Below are 19,248 nucleotides of genomic sequence, written 5' to 3' on the forward strand. Positions count from 1 at the left end.
TGGTGGAAAAACCCACGCCTTTGCTCTCCTGAACTGTCACTGGCAAACTAAAAGCATTTGTTGTTGTAGGGGGAAAGTAAATGCATGACATTGAAGCAGCTGTCAGCTGATCCTCCTAGTTCCAGCCCCACCCTGGAGAGAAAGCCACATTATTCCTTTGGGTGGAGGAGTCCAGGGAGCCAGGAGAGGCCCTTTTCCTACCAAGTAAAGCCCTGCTTTTTTAAGGGGGGAGTTTGAAAAGGGGAAAACATCATTCTAGAGAGGCAGGTGAGAGCTGAATCACATACCATTCCGCTTTTATTTTCTGACTGTGAGCAATGGACCTGACTCCACCAGTGAGAGGACCTGATTTAACTCTTTCAGTTCACAAAGCACCATTTTTCCCCAAGAGGCTAAATGGAGCTTTAAAGATTCAAATAAATAAATTCATTTCCAGAAAGTGAGAATTTCTTTCTCTTGCTTGGAAGATCAGATTGATTTTGCATATATTTTTCCCAAAGCCAGCACACTTCTACATTTTATTATAGTCCTGGGTAATAAAGAACGCTGTTCACATTGTCCCGGGAGAAAATTAAGGTCAGGCCTTTATTTTTCTGCAGTTACAACTTGTGAAATCATGACAAGTTAAAGTATCTTGCCAAGGTCAGACTAGCTCAGTGAAGGGAGATTTCTGTAAGGCACAAAATTACTGAAATAATACATGTTATACTAGTCACTGTGACATGTATTCACAAATGTGAGAATCCTAAAAAGTTTTCAGTGAAACACTTGCCTCTCAGTGTCCTATATTGCTCTATACCTATAAATAATAAAAAGGCTGATAACATTGCTTTATGTAAGCAGGCTTAGAAATCACTCTCAGATAAGTGCTTTTGACCTAAATCTTGTAGCGCCTCGATCTGACATGTAACCCCACGACTGTGAAATTCTGTATGAGATTTAACAGTCTCAAACTGCCAACTGACCCAGCTATAAAGCAAGCAGAGATAAAGATTTATGGTCCAACATGATACAATTAGACATTCACCTTCTATTTATTTCAGTGTGGCTAAGCATTTAACCTACTTAAACGCTGAAGGTTTTTCATTAAAATATAAATGCATGTTTATCATTCATTCTATGCCACTTCCCCTTGCATCCTACAAATTAGTCTATTATGAATGAAAAGATTAGTTTGTTTCAGAGAAAGGAGTAAACAGGAATGGTTTCTTAAAATCCTTCTAGACATGCAAAGATAAAAGATGGCTTTACCACACAAAATAATCAGATACAAATAGCTGTTCAGAAGCAACACACCTAAGGAGTACTTTAATCAAATATTTAGGTTACCTGCCAAAAAGACCATGATCTCTTCAAAATGCAAAGTGGATTAAAGTGTTATCGAACACAAGCAGAAAACTAACCTTGGAGTGGAAGTTTGAAATGTGTTCATCATAATTTTCATGTCTTTGGATAGAGAAACCAGCTTTTTCAGCTAGATTGCAAAACTGGTTTAAAGTATTCCCTCGGCGTGGGGCGAATACCATTGCTTTCCCCTAGAACAGTAAAAAGGAAATTCACATATTTTAAAACTGAAAGCTAACCAAACACAACAGACATTGGTCAAAGCATTTAATATATTGCTCTCAAGTAGAAAACCTCAGTTGTTCTTGAGATGTCCACACAGGATGGGCATGCACAGTGAGAATAATTTCCAGGAGAGCTATTTATCAAATAAGAAAAAAAAAAAGATTTCACCTCCAAATGGCCAGTTGCCGTGTTTTATTTTTTTTTCAAACAATTGCCTATAAAAAACAAAATGCGGTTGAAAGCTGGTGTTCAGAACACTATGCATTGTCTCATGTCCAACAGTTTAAGCCATTGACTAGATTTTAGAGTAACTGGTCCAGGGCAGTGCCATTCACCTTGTGACTCCTTGGCTCCTGCCAACACTTCCCCAACACAGTCCTGGGATATGTGGCAACGGATGCTTACATCTGTTTATTGTGCCCTGAAAATTCATAGAAATCCTTCACAGAGACAAGTAACCACAATTCCTCTTAGAGAGTTTTCATATTTCAGTCCTGCCACTAGCCTTTTCTGTGACCACACTGTCAGAGGCAGGCTCCAGGATCTCGGTTTCCAACTTCGTTGAATCCCTCATAATGGTCATCACTATAGCAAAGCAGTTCCTCATAGTATTCACGATTGCTTTCCAAAGAAAGTGGTCTAATGAGGGTAAACAGGCTTTTTAAAATAATCCTCACAATCTTATGTGATTGTTTCAGTGAGGAGAACGGGAGGACCTGAATAAAGTATGTACTGGATTTCAGGAGACCATCTGACATGAAACTTCACAACGACCATTTCCTAACTATTGGATGCATGTGGATTTTTCCTCCCTCTCAAATGTGTACAGAACAGCCAAACTTCAGAATCTTCTTTACTTTCTGTTGTTTTTTTTTAAATAAAGATGGCTATGTGCTTCTGTTAATCTCAAGGTAACACTTCACCTCTGTGAAATGCCTCTTTAGGTTTTGAGGGTATCAGGAAAATATATATGAGTTTCTTTCTTCCTTCCCTCCCTCCCTCCCTCCCTCCCTCCCTCCCTCCCTCCCTCCCTCCCTTCCTTCCTTCCTTTCTTTTCTTTCTTTCCTTTAGATGAAGTTTTGCTCTTGTTGCCCAGGCTGGAGTGCAATGGTGCAATCTCGACTCATTGCAACCTCCGCCTCCCAGGTTCAAGTGATTCTCCTGCCTCAGCCTCCCAAGTAGCTGGCATTACAGGCATGTGCCACCACACCTGGCTAATTTTGTATTTTTAGTAGAGACAGGGTTTCTTCATGTTCGTAAGGCTGGTCTTGAACTCCTGACCTCAGGTGATCCACCCACTTCAGCCTTCCAAAGTGCTGGGATTACAGGTGTGAGCCAATGCACCCAGCCCTGAGTTTCTTATGAGGGGTGGTCTCGAACTCCTGACTTCAGGAGATCCCCCTGCCCTGGCCTCCCAAAGTGCCAGGATTACAGGTGTGAGCCACGGCGCCTGGCCTTCCTTTAGTCTTTAAACCACCCTATGTGGTAGGTATTATCAACTCTGTCAGTGAATGATCAGAAGCCCTGGTACTGATGCTCCTTCCACTACCCTACATGTCTCCTTACTAGTAACAGTGATGACAATAGTAATGATAGCTACCACTGTGCTAGGTGCTTCACAAACCCTCCCATTAATCCCCTCAATGATCTTCTCAACAACCGTGTATAGTAGATGTGGCATTTTACAGATGATTAAACATGCAGTGAAAGGTATGAAGAATATAAGGAGGAAGTGCGGCAGAAAGGACTCTGGACTTAAGGGGAGTCTCCACCATTAAGCAGTTGTGTCATCTCAGGACAATCAGAAATAATCACAGAACCTTTGAGCTAGAGAGAACCTCGGAGATAATGTAGTCCAATCTCTCCATTTTGTAGATAAGAACCTTAAGCCATCCTTGCTGATCCACTCGGTTTTCTCATCCATCAAATGGGAAGAACAAAGCCGGCCCTGCCTTCCCCCCCCCACCCAGCAAACTGTGAGGATCAAATGCAGTGATGAATGTGAAAATAATTAGAAAGATCATACTGATGTGTGATTAGAAAAATCCACACCACCGAACAGTGCTCTAAACATTCTATCAATTCTCTCTCCCTCTCCCCTTTGCCCTCACTTACCTGTAAGAAAATACGTGGATACACTGTCCTGGGCATCAAGTGTGTTTTCATACTGTGTTTACATAGGCCTGTACACACTCAGGCACATAATTATAGCAGCACCAATCATGCCACTACACTTAAGGTTCTGTCAGCTTTTTCAATATTAATTGCTATTTTCAGGTGGTTTTCAAACTTAGCAGCAAAAATTCATTTTTATGTGAAACTAGATATAATACATGGTCTCAGCAGGAGAGCAAAAGTCTCCATTAGGAAAAAAACAGGGAATGCTGGTAGGTCATTTTAGTCATTTCTAAGAGCTGGTTGCCATTCTGGATTTTTGAATAATGGAAGCTGTTTTATTTAAAAGTCACCTGCAAAAGTTGTCTCACAGTAACCCTTGAAGAGTGGGTTTTTAACAGCTATTATCTAAGATGCATATCATACTGTGCACAAGGCCACAGGTTTCCAGGTTGGGCTGATCCTTGCATTGACAAAGCAGTGCATCCCACGTCTTGCTTGGGGTGAGCTGTAAGGGCGGCAGCTAAGCATGTGACAGCACTCTCTGCCTAAACATCCCTTTCCCCCTTCAGCTCTCAGTCTACCTGTCCTTCCCTAACCACCCTGCCTGGAATGCAGTCCCTCGCTGGGCTTTATTTTTGTTCTTAGCACTTATCACCAGGGACACACATTGTATCCTTGTTTGTTATTGCCCTGTCTTCTCTGGCTCAAATGCATACTCCATGACAACAGGATCTTCTAATGTTTTATTCACTACATTTTCTCAGTGCCTAGCACATAGTAAGCACGCAGTCAATGTCTGATGAGGCAATACACTAAATCCAGAAGTTGAGTAATCTAAAAAATTTGAGACTTTGGGAATTCAAAAGCCATGTTCTACTGCTTACCCTTTTGAAAAGATTTTCCCGAGAAGCTTTTACAGAGTCAGCTGCTATGATGGGATTTCAGAGAGTAGCATTCTGTGCCCATGAGAGAGAGAAAGACTGGGCAGTAGTTTTAATTTCTAATTACTCATCAGGAGTTTTGCTTTCTTTTTCAGTTTGTTGAATATAAACACCTTTGAGATGAGGATTAATAGGATGGAAAATAGCCCATCATCCATTCATTCGCTGAGCACTACTGAGTGGCAACATCTCCCCCTCCCCATAATGAATGGTTTTAGAAGACCCCAGTACCCCCAGGGGAGAGAACACGTCACAGGTGGGCCTGTGCCATCAGAGGACATGCTTTACAATGTCAACTGTACAAATCAAAATGCGAAAAGGAATATGGATTTCAAATTAGCCTATCACTTTAGAAAAATTATTTTCAATTTGCCAAAGCACAACTTTCTAAGCATTCCATCGCAGAACCACTTTAAACTCAGAATGAATACTCAATTGAATGTAACACTTTGACTGATGAGCAGAAATTCGGGGGAATTCATTTATTCCTGGCAAGAAGAGGGAGAAGTTCCACTAAACCAGAGAGATACTGTTTACATTGTGAGCTCAGTTGTTATTCTGCTAGACTAATCTATACCTATATAGAAGGGGTGTGTACTTCTGGAAAAATAGGTATGCTTCAGATTTATTGTAAAAGGAATATACTATACCAACAAAATGTATTAGGGAGGGAGACCAAGACAGAGGAAGCACTATTCTCCATTTAGCTTATTCCTTTTTCATTTCCAAGCAACCAAACTAGTAAATACCAATTATATGTTTAAGCTTATGCTTATTTCCTATTTCTTTGTTGTCATTTATAAAGACGAGGTCTTGTTATGCTGCCCAGGCTGTTCTTGAACTCTTGGCCTCAAATGATCCTCCCCCCTTGGTCTCCCAAAGTGTTGGGATTACAGATGTGAGTCACTGTGCCCAGCCTATCTTCTATTTTTTTTACCCGTTTCTGAAATGCTGCCTTCTCCTGCTTCCTCTCCTGGCATCTCTCTTAGCTTCTCTCAGCCTCCTTGAGTAGCTTCTCTTCTCTGACCTGTCTTTTGTCAGTGGTCCTCAAGACTCTGCCTACTTTTTCATCACATTCCATCGAATTCTAGGCAATTGTACTGATGTCCATGGCTTCAGCTATCACTTATATACCAATAACTCCCAAGTCTGTAACCACAGCTTTCACCATTGCCCAGGGCTCACGTCTATATTTTCAGGTGCCTACTGCATGTGGATATTCTGAAAATACCTTTAATCCATTTTGTCCAAAATAAAACTCAATAATCTTGACTGCTAACCCTTATCCTTCCCAGGGCAGTACCCATGAAACACAGCACATACATACACATACACTCAGACATGCACGCTGAGTACCTTTTAGGTACCAAGCACTTCTGTATCTGTCACTTTCAAAATAAAGCTGGAAACTTGGGAATCACAGCATTGCCCTTCAACACCTTTCAATGCCCCCCCCGCCACCACCTGCATTACTGTCACCTGCTGCAGGTGGTTCTCAAACTGTGTTCTGAACTGCTTCACGGGTGGCCTTGAGGGATAAGAGGAAGACCAAGACAGTAGAAGTACCAGCCTCACATTTAGTTTAACTAGAGCTGCATCATTTTTATCTGTTTTGTGATTGGGGTGCTGGCTAAGAAGTTTTGACCAAAGCGTTCTGCCATTTAACCAGGGTTTGAAACCCTTGACTTAGGTCCCACCTTCTTGGGATGGCAGGCGAAGCCCTGGTGACCTGCCCCATGCCTTTATTGCAGCCCTGTCTGGTGCCACTCCCTCATCCACTCCTTGGGCACTAGTCAGCCCACCCTCATCACAGCCCCCATCTGTTCTTTTATGTATCCTGTGTCTGATGCTCCCCTTGGGTGGAATGCCTCCCTCCCAGTTAGCCACCTCCACCACCTCCACTGCCTGCCCCCAGGAGTTGTCCACACTTCCGCTGTGCCAATCACACTCCACCAGGTGATCATCCCTTGCTTGTCTCTGGACTGTGAGCCCCTCCAGGGCAGAGTTAGGTCATATCTCACTCTATCCCCAGGGCCTGGCACGGTAACTGGCATCTGAGAGGCACTCAATAAATGTTTGCTGAATGCAACTCTCAGTGAATATCCATTCAATGTCTTTTGCTCCATTTTCAGGTCTTCACTAGCTCCTAAATGGATAATTCCAGGCAGCTATTGGTCCACACTGGATCTCTGAGGAGCTTCATTGCTTTCAACCTCTCCCTTACTCCAATTTACCCTTTATGCTATGGGCAGAGTGATCTTTTTAGAAGGTACACCTGAACAAACCACTACTCAAAAACTTTCAATGGCTCTCCGTTACCCATACAGGAGAGCCTGGTCTCTTCAACCCAGTGTTCTTGGCTGTTCATAACATTTTAACTTCATCTTCCTGCTCTTCCCTCAACCCTAACCTCAAAACCACAGACACTCTTAACACTCCAGCCAGAGCAACTTCTTGTTGATCCCAAAACACATCATGCATTTTCTTACTCCACACACACAGTGCCCTTCTTACCCTTTAAGACCGAAGTCAGACACCACTGCCTCTAGGGGAACCTTCCTCAGGCAGTTAGTCAGTCTTGGTGCTTTCTCCTGGGACACCCTGTCTGGTTGGCTTGGCTCCCCTCCCTGTACCCACTATATTGCACTGTAATTCCTGGGACTTCATGTATTCATCTGTCCTGCTAAGCGTGAGATCCCCACAGTGCTGCTAGTTCATAGTCGTTCTCCTAGCCCACATTCCTCAGCACATAGGAATGGCGTCAGTGCTAAGCGGGTAGTAGTTGCTCAACAAATGTTTGTTGAATCAGGACCGAGTATTTCTCCTTCTATTGAAGGCATAAAGTCGAAAGATTCACAAAACAAATAAAAATAGCACTGGGCTATATTTTGCACTGTCTGGTGTATGTTACACCTCCACAACCAGACTGCAATGTCCTTGGAGGCAGAAACTCTTCCTCATGTCTTGGTATTCTCTGCTAAGCACACAGTACTGTAAGTGCTGAACAGTATCTGGGTAGATATTAGAAAAGGACTTCTCAGGGCTGGGCCTCTGCTCTGAGGGTCTTAAAACCATCTGAGGACTCTCTCTAAGCTACAACCCTTGTGTCAAAGGCAATCCTACAACCATAGGAGCTAACTTTTCACCAAGAACTGGTGAGGATGTGCTGGGTCTCTGACTCAGTGGGCAGATAAGAACCCAAGTGCCTTTTAGCACTATTTCAGTTCACAGTACTGATCCCACATACACGAAGCAATTTCCCTGAAATGAGCAAATAAAGAGGTTTATACAGAGGTGGGCAGAGTTGTTAGATTTTTTCAAAAAAAAAAAGATGAGAAAGTCTCTCAGCAAAAAGAACTTGGCTGGGCAGAGTGGCTTATGCCTGTAATCCCAGCATTTTGGGAGGCCAAGGCAGGAGGACTGCTTGAGCCCAGGAGTTCAAGACCAGCCTGGGCAACATGGCAAAAGCCCATATCTATAAAAAATACAAAAGTTAGCCAGGTGTGGTGGTGCATGTCTATGGTCCTAGCTATCTGAGAGGGTGAGACAGGAAGATCACCTGAGTCCAGGAGTTCATTGCTGCAGTGAGTGGTGATGGTGCCACTGCACTCCAGCCTGGGTGACTGAGTGGGACCCTGTTCCCCCCCAAAACTGCTTTTCTAATACAAGAGTTTATGATTTACATTTATAAGAAACCTTGGATATAGGCAGGACTCTGGGAATCTGGTGGCCAGTTAGGGCCAATTTCTGAAGAAGGTAAAGTGAATTCCACAGTGAAATTTCTGGATTCTTGACAGCTGGTTAGCAGTGGTAACAAGCTGGATTACTGTCAATATTCTGTCCTCTGGGCCTGAGCAAACTCATCCTGTCTGGTTGACTTGGCTCCCCTCCCTGTACCCAAAGCCATTTCAGAGGAATATTAGTAGATATCATTTGTTGGTTGTCATTGCTGGATGAAAGTTCAACTTGCAGGCTGCTGTGCCTGTATTTTAAATTACATTTGGGTCCTCTGATCCTGGACACTGCTGTTGTCATGGACTTCAAGGAATACAACGACAGTGAGTCACCCTATCAATCATCAGCAACAAGAAGCCACTCACCAGATGGAAAAGTGGGTGGGTGGGGGGCGGCTGGGGGGCACTGCTTCTTGGAGTGGGTAAAATGTGCTGATTTCATTCCTTTTTCATACATATTCTATTGTTTTCATCTATTAAGTTTGCTGGAGAGTCCCTTGTGGTTGAAGAAGGAGTTAACGATCTTTACCGTTTCTTTAGACCAGCAGGTTGAGGAAAGTCTCCATTTCAGGTGGTAACAAACATGCCCCGCTGAAATTTGGGGCCTGCTGTAATGACTTTTCAGGCACAGGTGCCTGTTTGGCTGAGGATCTAAGCTCAACCTGGGATCTGACATGACCCCTGGGCCAAGCGAGGAGCTCACCCTGGTGGCTAAGCTCTCTCTGGGGCCCTGTTTCTCTTCATTCATAGCTTCAGTGTGGAAACTGAAAGGCAGAGAAACTCCCCCTTTTCATTTGTTTTCGTTGCTTCTGGACCATCTGACCGCAGACAACTGATTGGTTCAAGGTAGAAATCAACCATACTCCCCTAAACGGCAGAATTCATTTGTTCTCACAGCTTGACGCTTAAACCTTCAAGTTGCAGTTACTTCTCTCTTGCCAACGTAGAGCACTCTCCCCCCACTCGGTGGGGACTGTCTGTAGTAAAGTGACATCTTCATCCAGGTAGACAATCCTCCTGGAACCAGTGCAGGGCCTGCTACAGGTGTTCAGGACACATGCAAGGGAGATGCAGCGTGCCAATTATGTGCAGAAATTCTCAAAGTCCAGGTCAAGAAAATCATGTCTTCCCCTGTCACTGGCATTTCTCCAGGAAAATGCTTGGAAGAAGGCCCCTCATAGTCTGTATTTACCAGTCAAAGTAACCCGAGCTAACCTTGAATAGATACTCAGAGCCAAGCATGTCCATTACAGTGCATCAGCTTTTTCACTCCCCATTTTACAGATGAGAAACTGAGGCTTCCAGACATTAATTCCATCAGTGGCAGAGACCAGATTTGAACCTAAGCTTTCTGCCTCCAGGGCCCATATATACCTTCTCTCTATGAAGTGAATGTAGGATTTCAGAGCTCATAGAACTCTATGAGAGCACAGGTGAACTTCCTCATTTTCCCCCTTTGGGGAGAATGGATCGAGAGATGATTCCAGAGCCTGTTAGTGCCATACTGGGCCTGGAACTCAGGTGTCCCATCAGCCAAGCCAGCGTCTCCCTGGATAAATGTCTCCTGTGGATTAACCTCCATAAGTTGCAGAGCAATAAAAGAGAAGCAGCTCCCCTTAGGGAGCACCTCCTGTGAGCCAGGCACAGACCAAGGATTTACATATGTAAATATTTCACACCAGTCCACGAGGTGGGCATTAGTCCTGCCTTTTGACCGGTGAGGAAACTCAGGCTCAGAGAGGCCAGGTAGTTAATGTAGACGTGGGTTTTGTATGCAGATTTTTCTGATGCTTTCCACCCACTACACTATACCTTCAAAACTGGGGCCACACTATGAACTTGAAGCATTTGCTGGAAGTTCACAGAGAACTTGCTGTATCTTCACTGAATCATCCAGAACTCAGGATCCACCAGGTAGCCCACCATGTAGTTTCTTTGTGGGCTTCTTGTGACAGCTTCAGCCTTGGGGCCACAAAACCACGGAGGCGTTGTCTGGGCTCAAGAGTTGAGCTAAAACCAGCTCAACTGTCGTGGAATAAAACCTTGACCATTTTCTTAGTCTTAGACTGTATCCTCAGCACAGGAGGTCCTTCAGCAAACAGCCAGCCCTGAGAGCTAAGAAGAGAAGTCCAGTTTTCCTCTGATTACCCTGTGCTCTGGACAGCCTCCTAGCCCACCAGCACAGGCTATGGGACTGTGCTGTTCACTGCCCAGCCTACATGACCCTTCTGTGGTCCATTTGGGTGGAGGCTCAGGGAGGACAAGTGCCCACCTCCCCAGACCTCCAGATGGGGATGGGGTTCCTGGGTGGTAATTTTGGTAAGTCCATGTGCCATCCGCAACTGGGATTTCCCCTCTGATGGTGGACTCCTGACACTTTAGAATACCTGGCAGCCTTGGGTATCAGCCATTCCAAGAGGAACCTAAGTGAGGTGCCCACTGCCATTTCTAATTCTACAGGTTAGTGTGAGCCCCTCTGACTTGGCCTACCTGTTCCTCACATAGCAGGAGTAAGTGCACCTCCCCTAGGGCCCTGCCTCACCCTTCTCAAGGCGAAGGGTGAGTATCAGCTGTCAGCAGGAGGGCTGCTATCCTCTTCAGAGGGGGCTGCTGGGTGCAGCCACATTTCATACAGAGGGAGTGCGCTCAGGGTTTATTAGAGGGTACAGAAGAGCTGCTAGATTCCAGTCCAATCTGCGTTTAGGTCTATTCATAGCTTGGGCACTTTTCTATTGTAAATCACGCGAATGATTTACAATAGATCCTAGGTAAATCATGCAAATTTGCTGCAAAATGGAGTATTTGCCACAAATAGGCTTTGAAGGGGCATCGGTGATGAGTGAAGTACTGTTTGTGCAGTGTGAGATCCAGGAGTCCTTGAAAGCATTGTATTTATGTATGATACATTTTCATAGAAGCCTTCATATCCAAGAATCTCAGGCCGTCCCTGAAAATCCTGGTCTTGCAAATGCTCACAAGAATCACCCAAGGCCAACAGGGGTGGGGGGGATGCAGACACCCAAAATTCCTTCTTCTGTTCTCAACTTGGGCTGCCTACCCAACCAGGCAGTGGCCATCGATAGCTTGGAACATGCCTCTTTCTTGCCTCAAGAGCTACTGCCCATTTCACAGGGGCAACTGAGGAGGCCAATTGAATGGACTGATTACCACTTGTGAGGCTATGGCTACTCCTTTGCGAGGCCTACTTTAAGTCACTGGGCTGCACAGAGACAGCAGAATAAAAAACAACAGTGTATGGCGAAGGATGACTATCAGATTATTCTGAGAACCTTCAATATGAAAAAGATATTTTAAAAAAGAGGTTAAAAGGGATTGGTCTATAAGTCTCACTGAGTCAGAAGATTAGAGTGAGCCTTTCTAGAAAAAATACTTTAGAAACACACACACACTCTTCAGTGTTCTTAGATAAATATGCGTTCCTATCTTTGACTATATTAATACTGTTAACCTATTTTAAATTCCTGTGGCACAGCACGAGTCTTACATAGTTATAAGTTTTTTTTAATGCATGAGCTTTAAACTCATTTTCTTACTTTAAATAGATGTATATTAACTCTCCGTTTAGGCTGCAGGACCTCCTAGCTTACTATAACAGTCCAACAAAATACAAGTGGATGCAAACTCTGTAATTTACGCACAGGCATAAATGGATATATAAATGTAAAAATGTGCACAATATTTGATGCCATGCTTGGCTTCATTGTGACCTAATGTTTATAATATGTAAATAATGGCTTCCTTTTAAAGCAAAGAACTATTAATATACAGATTCATCTGAACTCCTTTTTCTTTAATATAAACAGAAATAAAAAAGAAAAAAGTATTCTTTTGCAATAAATAAATACCCAGTGACAAAGGTTACCATTGAAGGAATTAAAATGACAGAAGTCAACAGAAAACTTTCAATATTATACTTCGACTTTAACAGGAAGATATTGTTATCAAAGGAACAGACTCTAGAAATTCTTTGATAAAAATAATCTCACACTATCTTTGAAGCGGTTGCATTTATTTTACTACCCACTGTGTTTCTTATCAGAAGGCCAAGGGTAAGAAGTTTCCTAGTTATGATTAGGAAAGAATCTAATAGATCAGAAGACCCAATTGAAGTTGGACATAATAAGTATTAAAGTATTACATGACATTAATCCTGCCATTCCATTACTCTCTCCATCTTTGTGCACAGACTAATTATTCTGTAGCCACTGTTCAGGAGAAAATAGAAACATACTTACCCTGGGCCGGAGTAATCTCTTTATTGCATCAACAAGGCTGGCTCTGTACTGGTCCAGAAACAGGCTGACATTGAGAAGAGAGCAGAATCCAGATTAAACTGGGTTTTCAAGTCTAATGATACTAATAGAGATAAGTACAAGGCTAATTACACATGTTTACTCAACACTAAAAAAGAGAAATTGTTTCCTACCATTCAAGTGTCTCACTGGAGGGAGCTGGGGGGAGGAGATACTGTGGTCAGTGTTAGCCAACTAAAGTCAAGTTGTCAATATGCAAATGGGCCAGGACTCACACATGACTGGGCCATGTGTGAATGTTACAGGGACAATTTCCAAACTGCTGTTTGGGGTAGCCATCTGGTTGAGCTGGAGCTCTCTGGGCACTTCCTGTCATTAGAGCCTAGTCTCCCTTAAACCTGGGTGCTCTGCTCACCAAGGGTGCTGTGTGGCTGCCCTCAGACATCAAGCCACCAGCCCTATAACACCCAAACCATGAAATATATCTCAAGGAAGTAATGGATTTTAGTGACTAGAAACAGCACTGAGGTTAGTTAGACTCAACCTCTGACTTAGGAGTGAACAGCTAAAAAAAAAAGAGCAGGCCCAGGCAAGACATCACAGAGACCATGGCAACTTTGGATTTTCCTCTCTGGGCCTCTACATTAATTTTTTGTTTGTTTTTTTCATTTTCTTTCTTTCTTTTTTCTTTTTTTGAGACAGGGTTTTGCTCTGTCATCCAGACTGAAGTGCAGTGATGTGATCATACCTAATAGCTCATTGCAGCCTCAAACACCAGGGCTCAAGCAATCCTCCCACCTCAGCCTCCCGAGTAGCTAGGACTACAGGTGTGCGCCACCATGCCCAGCTAGTTTTTTGTTTGTTTGTTTGTTTGTTTGTTTTTTTAAGAGACAGGGTCTCACTCTTTTGCCAGGGCTAGTTTTGAACTCTTGAACTACTGGGCTCAAGCAATCTTCCTGCCTCAGCCTCCCAAAGTGCTGGGATTACAAGCACATGCCTCTGTATCCAGCCTATGTTAATGTTTTTATAGTTCACTTTGATTTTCCATTTTCCATCCCTTTAGCAAATTTCTGTTCATGTAGCCCTGTCTGTCATCCCTTTGCTTGGGTCAGTCTGACTCTGTCCTTACCAGGGAAGCTTGGGACACAGTTTCCTTATCTGAACTTGCAGGTCCCAGACCTCTGAGTTTGGGTTGCTTGCCAGTAGGTAGCAAGTTACTCAATTCGGCCATACCTGATGCTATGGTCTGAATGCTTCCCCTAAATTCATGTGTTGGAAACTTAATCCCCAATGCAACAGTATTGAGAGGTGGGGAGTTTGCCTCCTTTTTGCCCTTCTGCCTTCTGCTATGTGAGGACACATGTTCCTCCTCTCCAGAGGATGCAGCATTCTAGATGTCATCTTGGAAGAAGAGACCAGATGCTCACCAGATGCCAAACCTGCCAGTGCCTTGATCTTGGATTTACCAGCCTACAGAACTATGAGAAGTAAGTTTCTGTTCTTTATAAATTACCCAATTTGTGGTATTCTGTTATAGCAGCAGTAAATGGACAAAGATAGCTGGATGTTTATTAAAACCAAGGAAAGGATTCTGTGGGTAGGGCTAGGGTGGGGACAGGCGAAAGCATTTAGTGCTGAAGGCATGCACAACAGACCTGGCTGCCAAACACCAGGGGAATTGTCCCGCCTCTGCAGAAGGGCTCCTGGGCATTGCTAGAGCACTCTGCCAAGAGAAAGCAAAGCCGCTAGAGACTGCCAATGATAGCTATTGGTAGGGACTTTTTTTTTCCTGAACCCCATATCAGGATATATGAGCTGATATTATGTTGGTGCAACTTTTGCACCAACATAATAACTATGAACTGAGCTCATAATAACTGAGCTTAGAAAATACGGCTGAATCTTTGAAATCTGAACAGTCCTGGAATGTCCAGGATTCCAAAACCTTGGGACCTGAATTGTATATACAGCACTGAAAGGCAGTGATACTGTTTGGATGTTTGTCCCCCCAAATCTCATGTTGAAATGTGTTCCCCAATGTTGGTGGTGGGGCCTAGTGGGAGGTATTGGGTCATGGGGTGGATCTTTCATCCATGGGGTGGCTCTACCTTGGTGAACTCCCCATGGGAATGAGCTCATGTGAGATCTGGTTGTTTGAAAGAGCCTCTCTTGTCTCTCTCTCGCTATTGCTCCCCCTCTCTCACCATGTGACCGCCTGCTTCCCCTGTGCCTCCTGCCATGAGGAAACTCTCTGAGGTCCTTACCAGAAGCAGATGCCAGCAATAGGCTTCCTGTACAGCCTGCAGAACCATGAGCCAATTAAATATCGTTTCTTTATAAATTACCTAGCCTCAGGCGTACCTTTGTAGCAATGCAAAATGGACTAATACAAACAATAAAGAGATAAGAAAGAAGAGGGCACTATGCCAGTCCTTATGGAGGTGACACTAAAACAGGGAGGTGAGCCAGGCACAAGGACACACATTAAACACAAATGGCAGAGACATACATTTTAATAACAAAACAGTTAATACTTGGTTGGGCGTACTGGCTCGCGCTTGTAATCCCAGCACTTTGGGAGGCTGAGGCGGGCGGATCATGAGGTCAGGAGATCGAGACCATCCTGGCCAACACGGTGAAACCTCATCTTTACTAAAAATAAAAATATTAGCCAGGCATGGTGGCAGGCACCTATAATCCCAGCTACTTGGGAGGCTGAGGCAGGAGAATCGCTGAACCCAGGAGGTGGAGGTTGCAGTGAGCCAAGATTGCGCCACTGCACTCCACCCTGGCGACAGAGTGAGACTCAGTCTCAAAACAACAACAATAACAACAACAACAAAACCAGTTAATACTTATTGAGCTGAGTATTAGGTAACAGGTACCTTCTAAGAACTCTTCATGGCTCATTTCATCCTCACATCAATCCTATGAGGTAGGTTTTACTGTCAGCATTATTATTGTCCACATTTTGTAGCTAAGGAAATTGAGGCATAGAGAGGTTTGGAGTCACACAGCTACTAATCAGCAAGGCTGGGATTCACCTCTGTACCATATTAGCTTCAGAATCTGTGCGCTGAGCCATTGCTCAGTACTGCCTCTCACATCTAATCGTAATTACTTCTGAGCATGAAAGAATGCATGGAAGAGACCACTGACAGGTTTAGGCAAAAGAGGGAAGTCATCAGATGATTAGAGTTAGGCAGGTTGGTTGAGAAAGCCATCCCTGTTTACTTGTATCCATAGTGATCTCTTCCTTTTCCAGGCTCAGTACAACAAGCAGAATATTTGGAGGTTCTCCCGGGTTCCTGCATTTCACTGTTGTCCTCTGATCCAGCTGCTATGCTTCTTGAAGGCAGAGAGCATCTCTGCGTTTCCTTTTTTTCATCTCAGTCTGTTGCCCAGGCTGGAGTGCAATGGCACGATCTTGGCTCACTGCAACCACTGCCTCCTGGGTTCAAGCAATTCTCCTGCCTCAGCCTCCCAAATAGCAGGGACTACAGACACACACCACCATGCCCAGCTAATGTTTGTATTTTAGTAGAGACAGGTTTTCATCAGGTTGGCCTTAAACTCCTGACCTCAGGTGATCCGCCCACCTCAGGCTCCCAAAGTGCTGGGATTAAAGGCGTGAGCCACCACGCCTGGCCTCATCTCTGCATTTCTTTGCCTCTCCTATAACATTTGGGAAAGAGCTGAGGACATAGTAAATGAAAAGGTTGATTCCTGGGGAAGAACAGCTGTGCTGTAGAGGCAGTCACTATAGTGATAGTGTATGCCTTGAGGAGTGTATGAGACATACATCTTCAGCTTTCCAGCCATCAGTTCTAGGATGTGTTTTTTGCAAAGCAAAAAAATAAAATAAATAAATAGGACTGTCTCTTCTACTTAATGAAAATTGACAATGATGTCTTTTTAAAAAACAGGGACAGCAGGCCGGGCACGGTGGCTCATGCCTATAATCCCACCACTTTGGGAGACCAAGGTGGGCCGATCACCTGAGGTCAGGAGTTCAAGACCAGCCTGACCAACATAGTGAAACCCATCTCTACTAAAAATACAAAAATTAACCAGGCATGGTGGTGCCCACCTGTAATCCTAGCTACTTGGGAGGCTGAGGCAGAAGAATTGCTTGAACCCGGGAGGCAGAGGCTGCAGTGAGCTGATATTGCACCACTGCACTCCAGTCTGGGTGACAGAGTGAGATTTTGCCTGAAAAAAAAAAAAAAAAAGCAGGGACAGCAAAACTACTTTTGAAACCTCTTAACCCATAACACCATTTTAAATGCATTTGTCTGGAAAGTCATGGAAAACTGTTTCATGCACAACCTGGATATCTTCTCTAACAGTGGGTCCCTTGCTTTAAGCTAGAATACTCAGCAACCTTGTGCATCAGCCATCTCCATGAGGGGCCTAAGCAAGACCATTCTCCCGCTTCTAATGCTGCAGGTCAGTCCCCTCTGATATAGCAGGAGTAAGTACCACTACCTACTCTAGGGACCGGCCTCATCCTTCTCTTAGCTAAGGGTGAGTACCAGCTGTCAGTGAGAGGGCTGCTGTTCTCACTCAGAGGAGGTTGCTGTGTGGAGTTATACTTTAGAAAAATGAGGAGTATGGTTCAGGATTTTAAAGAGTTCTGGCTTTGATGTTGCCGCTATGTGACTTTGGGAAGGTCACTTCATTTGAAGCCTTAGTTTCCATGTCAATAAGCATCTACCTATATGACTATGTGGGCATCAAATCAGTAAGATATGTTAGTTGATAAATATTTGTTGAGCATCTACTATATATACTAAGGGCAAATTTAGGTACTGAGGATGAGCTATGAATAAGATAAAGTTCCCATCCTCGAGGAGCTTTCATTCTGTCTTCATTTTGCTTTACTATTAATAGTTCCAGGCCGGGTGCGGTGGCTCATGTCTATAATCCAAGCACTTTGGGAGGCCGAGGCAGGTGGATCATGAGGTCAAGAGATCGAGACCATCCTGGTCAACAAGGTGAAACCCCGTCTCTACTAAAAATACAAAAATTAGCTGGGCACAGTGGCCCGCGCCTGTAGTCCCAGCTACTCGGGAGGCTGAGGCAAGAGAATTGCTTGAACCCAGGAGGCGGAGGTTGCAGTGAGCCGAGATCCCACCATTGCACTCCAGCCTGGGTAACAAGAGCGAAACTCTGTATCAAAAAAAAAAAAAAGTTCCAGCACAGTGTACACATGGAAGGTGCTCAATACATGATTACTTGCAGACTGACTGGCAGATCATCACAGTCCTTGGAATCGAGGAGCTTATGCAGGGTGATAGTTTCAATGTCCCTAAAGTGGGTGGTACACACTCCTTTACTGATATTGCCAAGGATGAATCAACTTTCAGGTAGGATGTTTCACCAGACTAGGTTCTCTTTCGATTTGATGATTCTCTCCTCTGAGGAGAGCGGTTTATAATAAGTTTCCAAAGAGTCACTGCTTGACTTTCTTTGGTCACTGCAAGTTCCGTGGAAGGTTCTTCTATGGAAGGGTGCTTTGAGCAATGGATAAAGAATCCTCAGATGAGCTACAAAACATGTCCAGAACGGAACCTCATCCTGTTCCATCTGTCTCTCAGGATGACCTGGTTATTACCCATGGAAAGACTTGGTCTTTCCCTTTCCTAAAACTACATTCTTAAATCTTGGAGCACGGAATGTATGTAAATTAAGTGCTACACAAATTTGCCATTAAGTCATATTAAACAGTGATTAATAACCATTAAGAATTAATGAGAACAGAATAAAATTATAAGTAAGTCTTTAAAAATGTTCGCTCTTCAGGACTCTGTATTTTATTCCTTAGTGAGGTAACAATATCTTGAGTTTTACTAATTAAACATTCTGGGTTTTTAAAAGATTATGATTGTAGGAAAATTTCTCTGTCAGTTACCCAGGCCTATGGGAAACCTGGCTGATTGGGACATGCAGCGTTTAAGCAAAGGACCACACTCGGTTTATACCTGTAAGATTGTTAGAAAAATAATAAACAGCACCCTCTCACAGCTGAGCTTGAGACATTATAAAGCGGTATTTCTCCTTAAAGTTAGTCAGGATGACCAAGATGTTAACATCACAGCTTAACACACAGCACACATTCCAGACACAGTTATTTGAAAGGGAATGCTGTCTACTCCATGTCTCCAAATCAAATTTCCCAAAAGTAATTCTTGTAGTTCTCTAATAGATCTTTATTCCAAGCAAGCTCACTTTCTACTTAGCTCTGATGCAGAATTCATAACACTTTGTAGAGTATGTCATCTGAGCAATTTCAATGTGTTTTAGTGGGAATGATATATAATCTCCTGAAAATTCACCCCTTAAATAAGTCCTAATGGGCTGAGAGAACAGCAGTAGCTTAAGTGGATCTATTAAAAAAGGCTGAGTGGGTCAGTGATGGGGACGGAGATACCATTTTAACTCTCCCTTCAGTTACTGATCAAAATACATTGGCAGTCTAGTTTGACCATTAAAGGGCGCACGCACACACACACACACACACACACCCCTCTGTATAATTCACTTGTGGATCAACACTTGCTTTCTTCCATTGATCTGAGTCACAGATTTTCCAACAAAGGAAAGGTGCCA

At 43.7% G+C, this 19,248-nt stretch overlaps 1 protein-coding gene across 2 annotated transcripts in view; it reads right to left on the bottom strand.

Moving 5' to 3' along the window:
- The window catches only part of CAMKMT (calmodulin-lysine N-methyltransferase), a 569,210-nt gene that overhangs the window by 163,721 nt on the left and 386,241 nt on the right, over positions 1 to 19,248 (bottom strand). For both annotated transcript variants that reach the window (XR_013526635.1, XM_002757801.6), the window contains 2 exons: positions 12,619 to 12,682; positions 1,404 to 1,535 (listed from right to left, as the gene is read on the bottom strand). Coding sequence is in view for 1 of the 2 variants with exons in the window: in XM_002757801.6 (XP_002757847.1) it covers positions 1,404 to 1,535; positions 12,619 to 12,682 (196 nt within the window). In the remaining variant the exon portion in view is untranslated. The remainder of the gene's footprint in view (positions 1 to 1,403; positions 1,536 to 12,618; positions 12,683 to 19,248) is intronic.

The sequence above is a fragment of the Callithrix jacchus genome, chromosome 14, assembly GCF_049354715.1.
Source record: "Callithrix jacchus isolate 240 chromosome 14, calJac240_pri, whole genome shotgun sequence".
Classification (NCBI taxonomy): domain Eukaryota; kingdom Metazoa; phylum Chordata; class Mammalia; order Primates; family Cebidae; genus Callithrix; species Callithrix jacchus.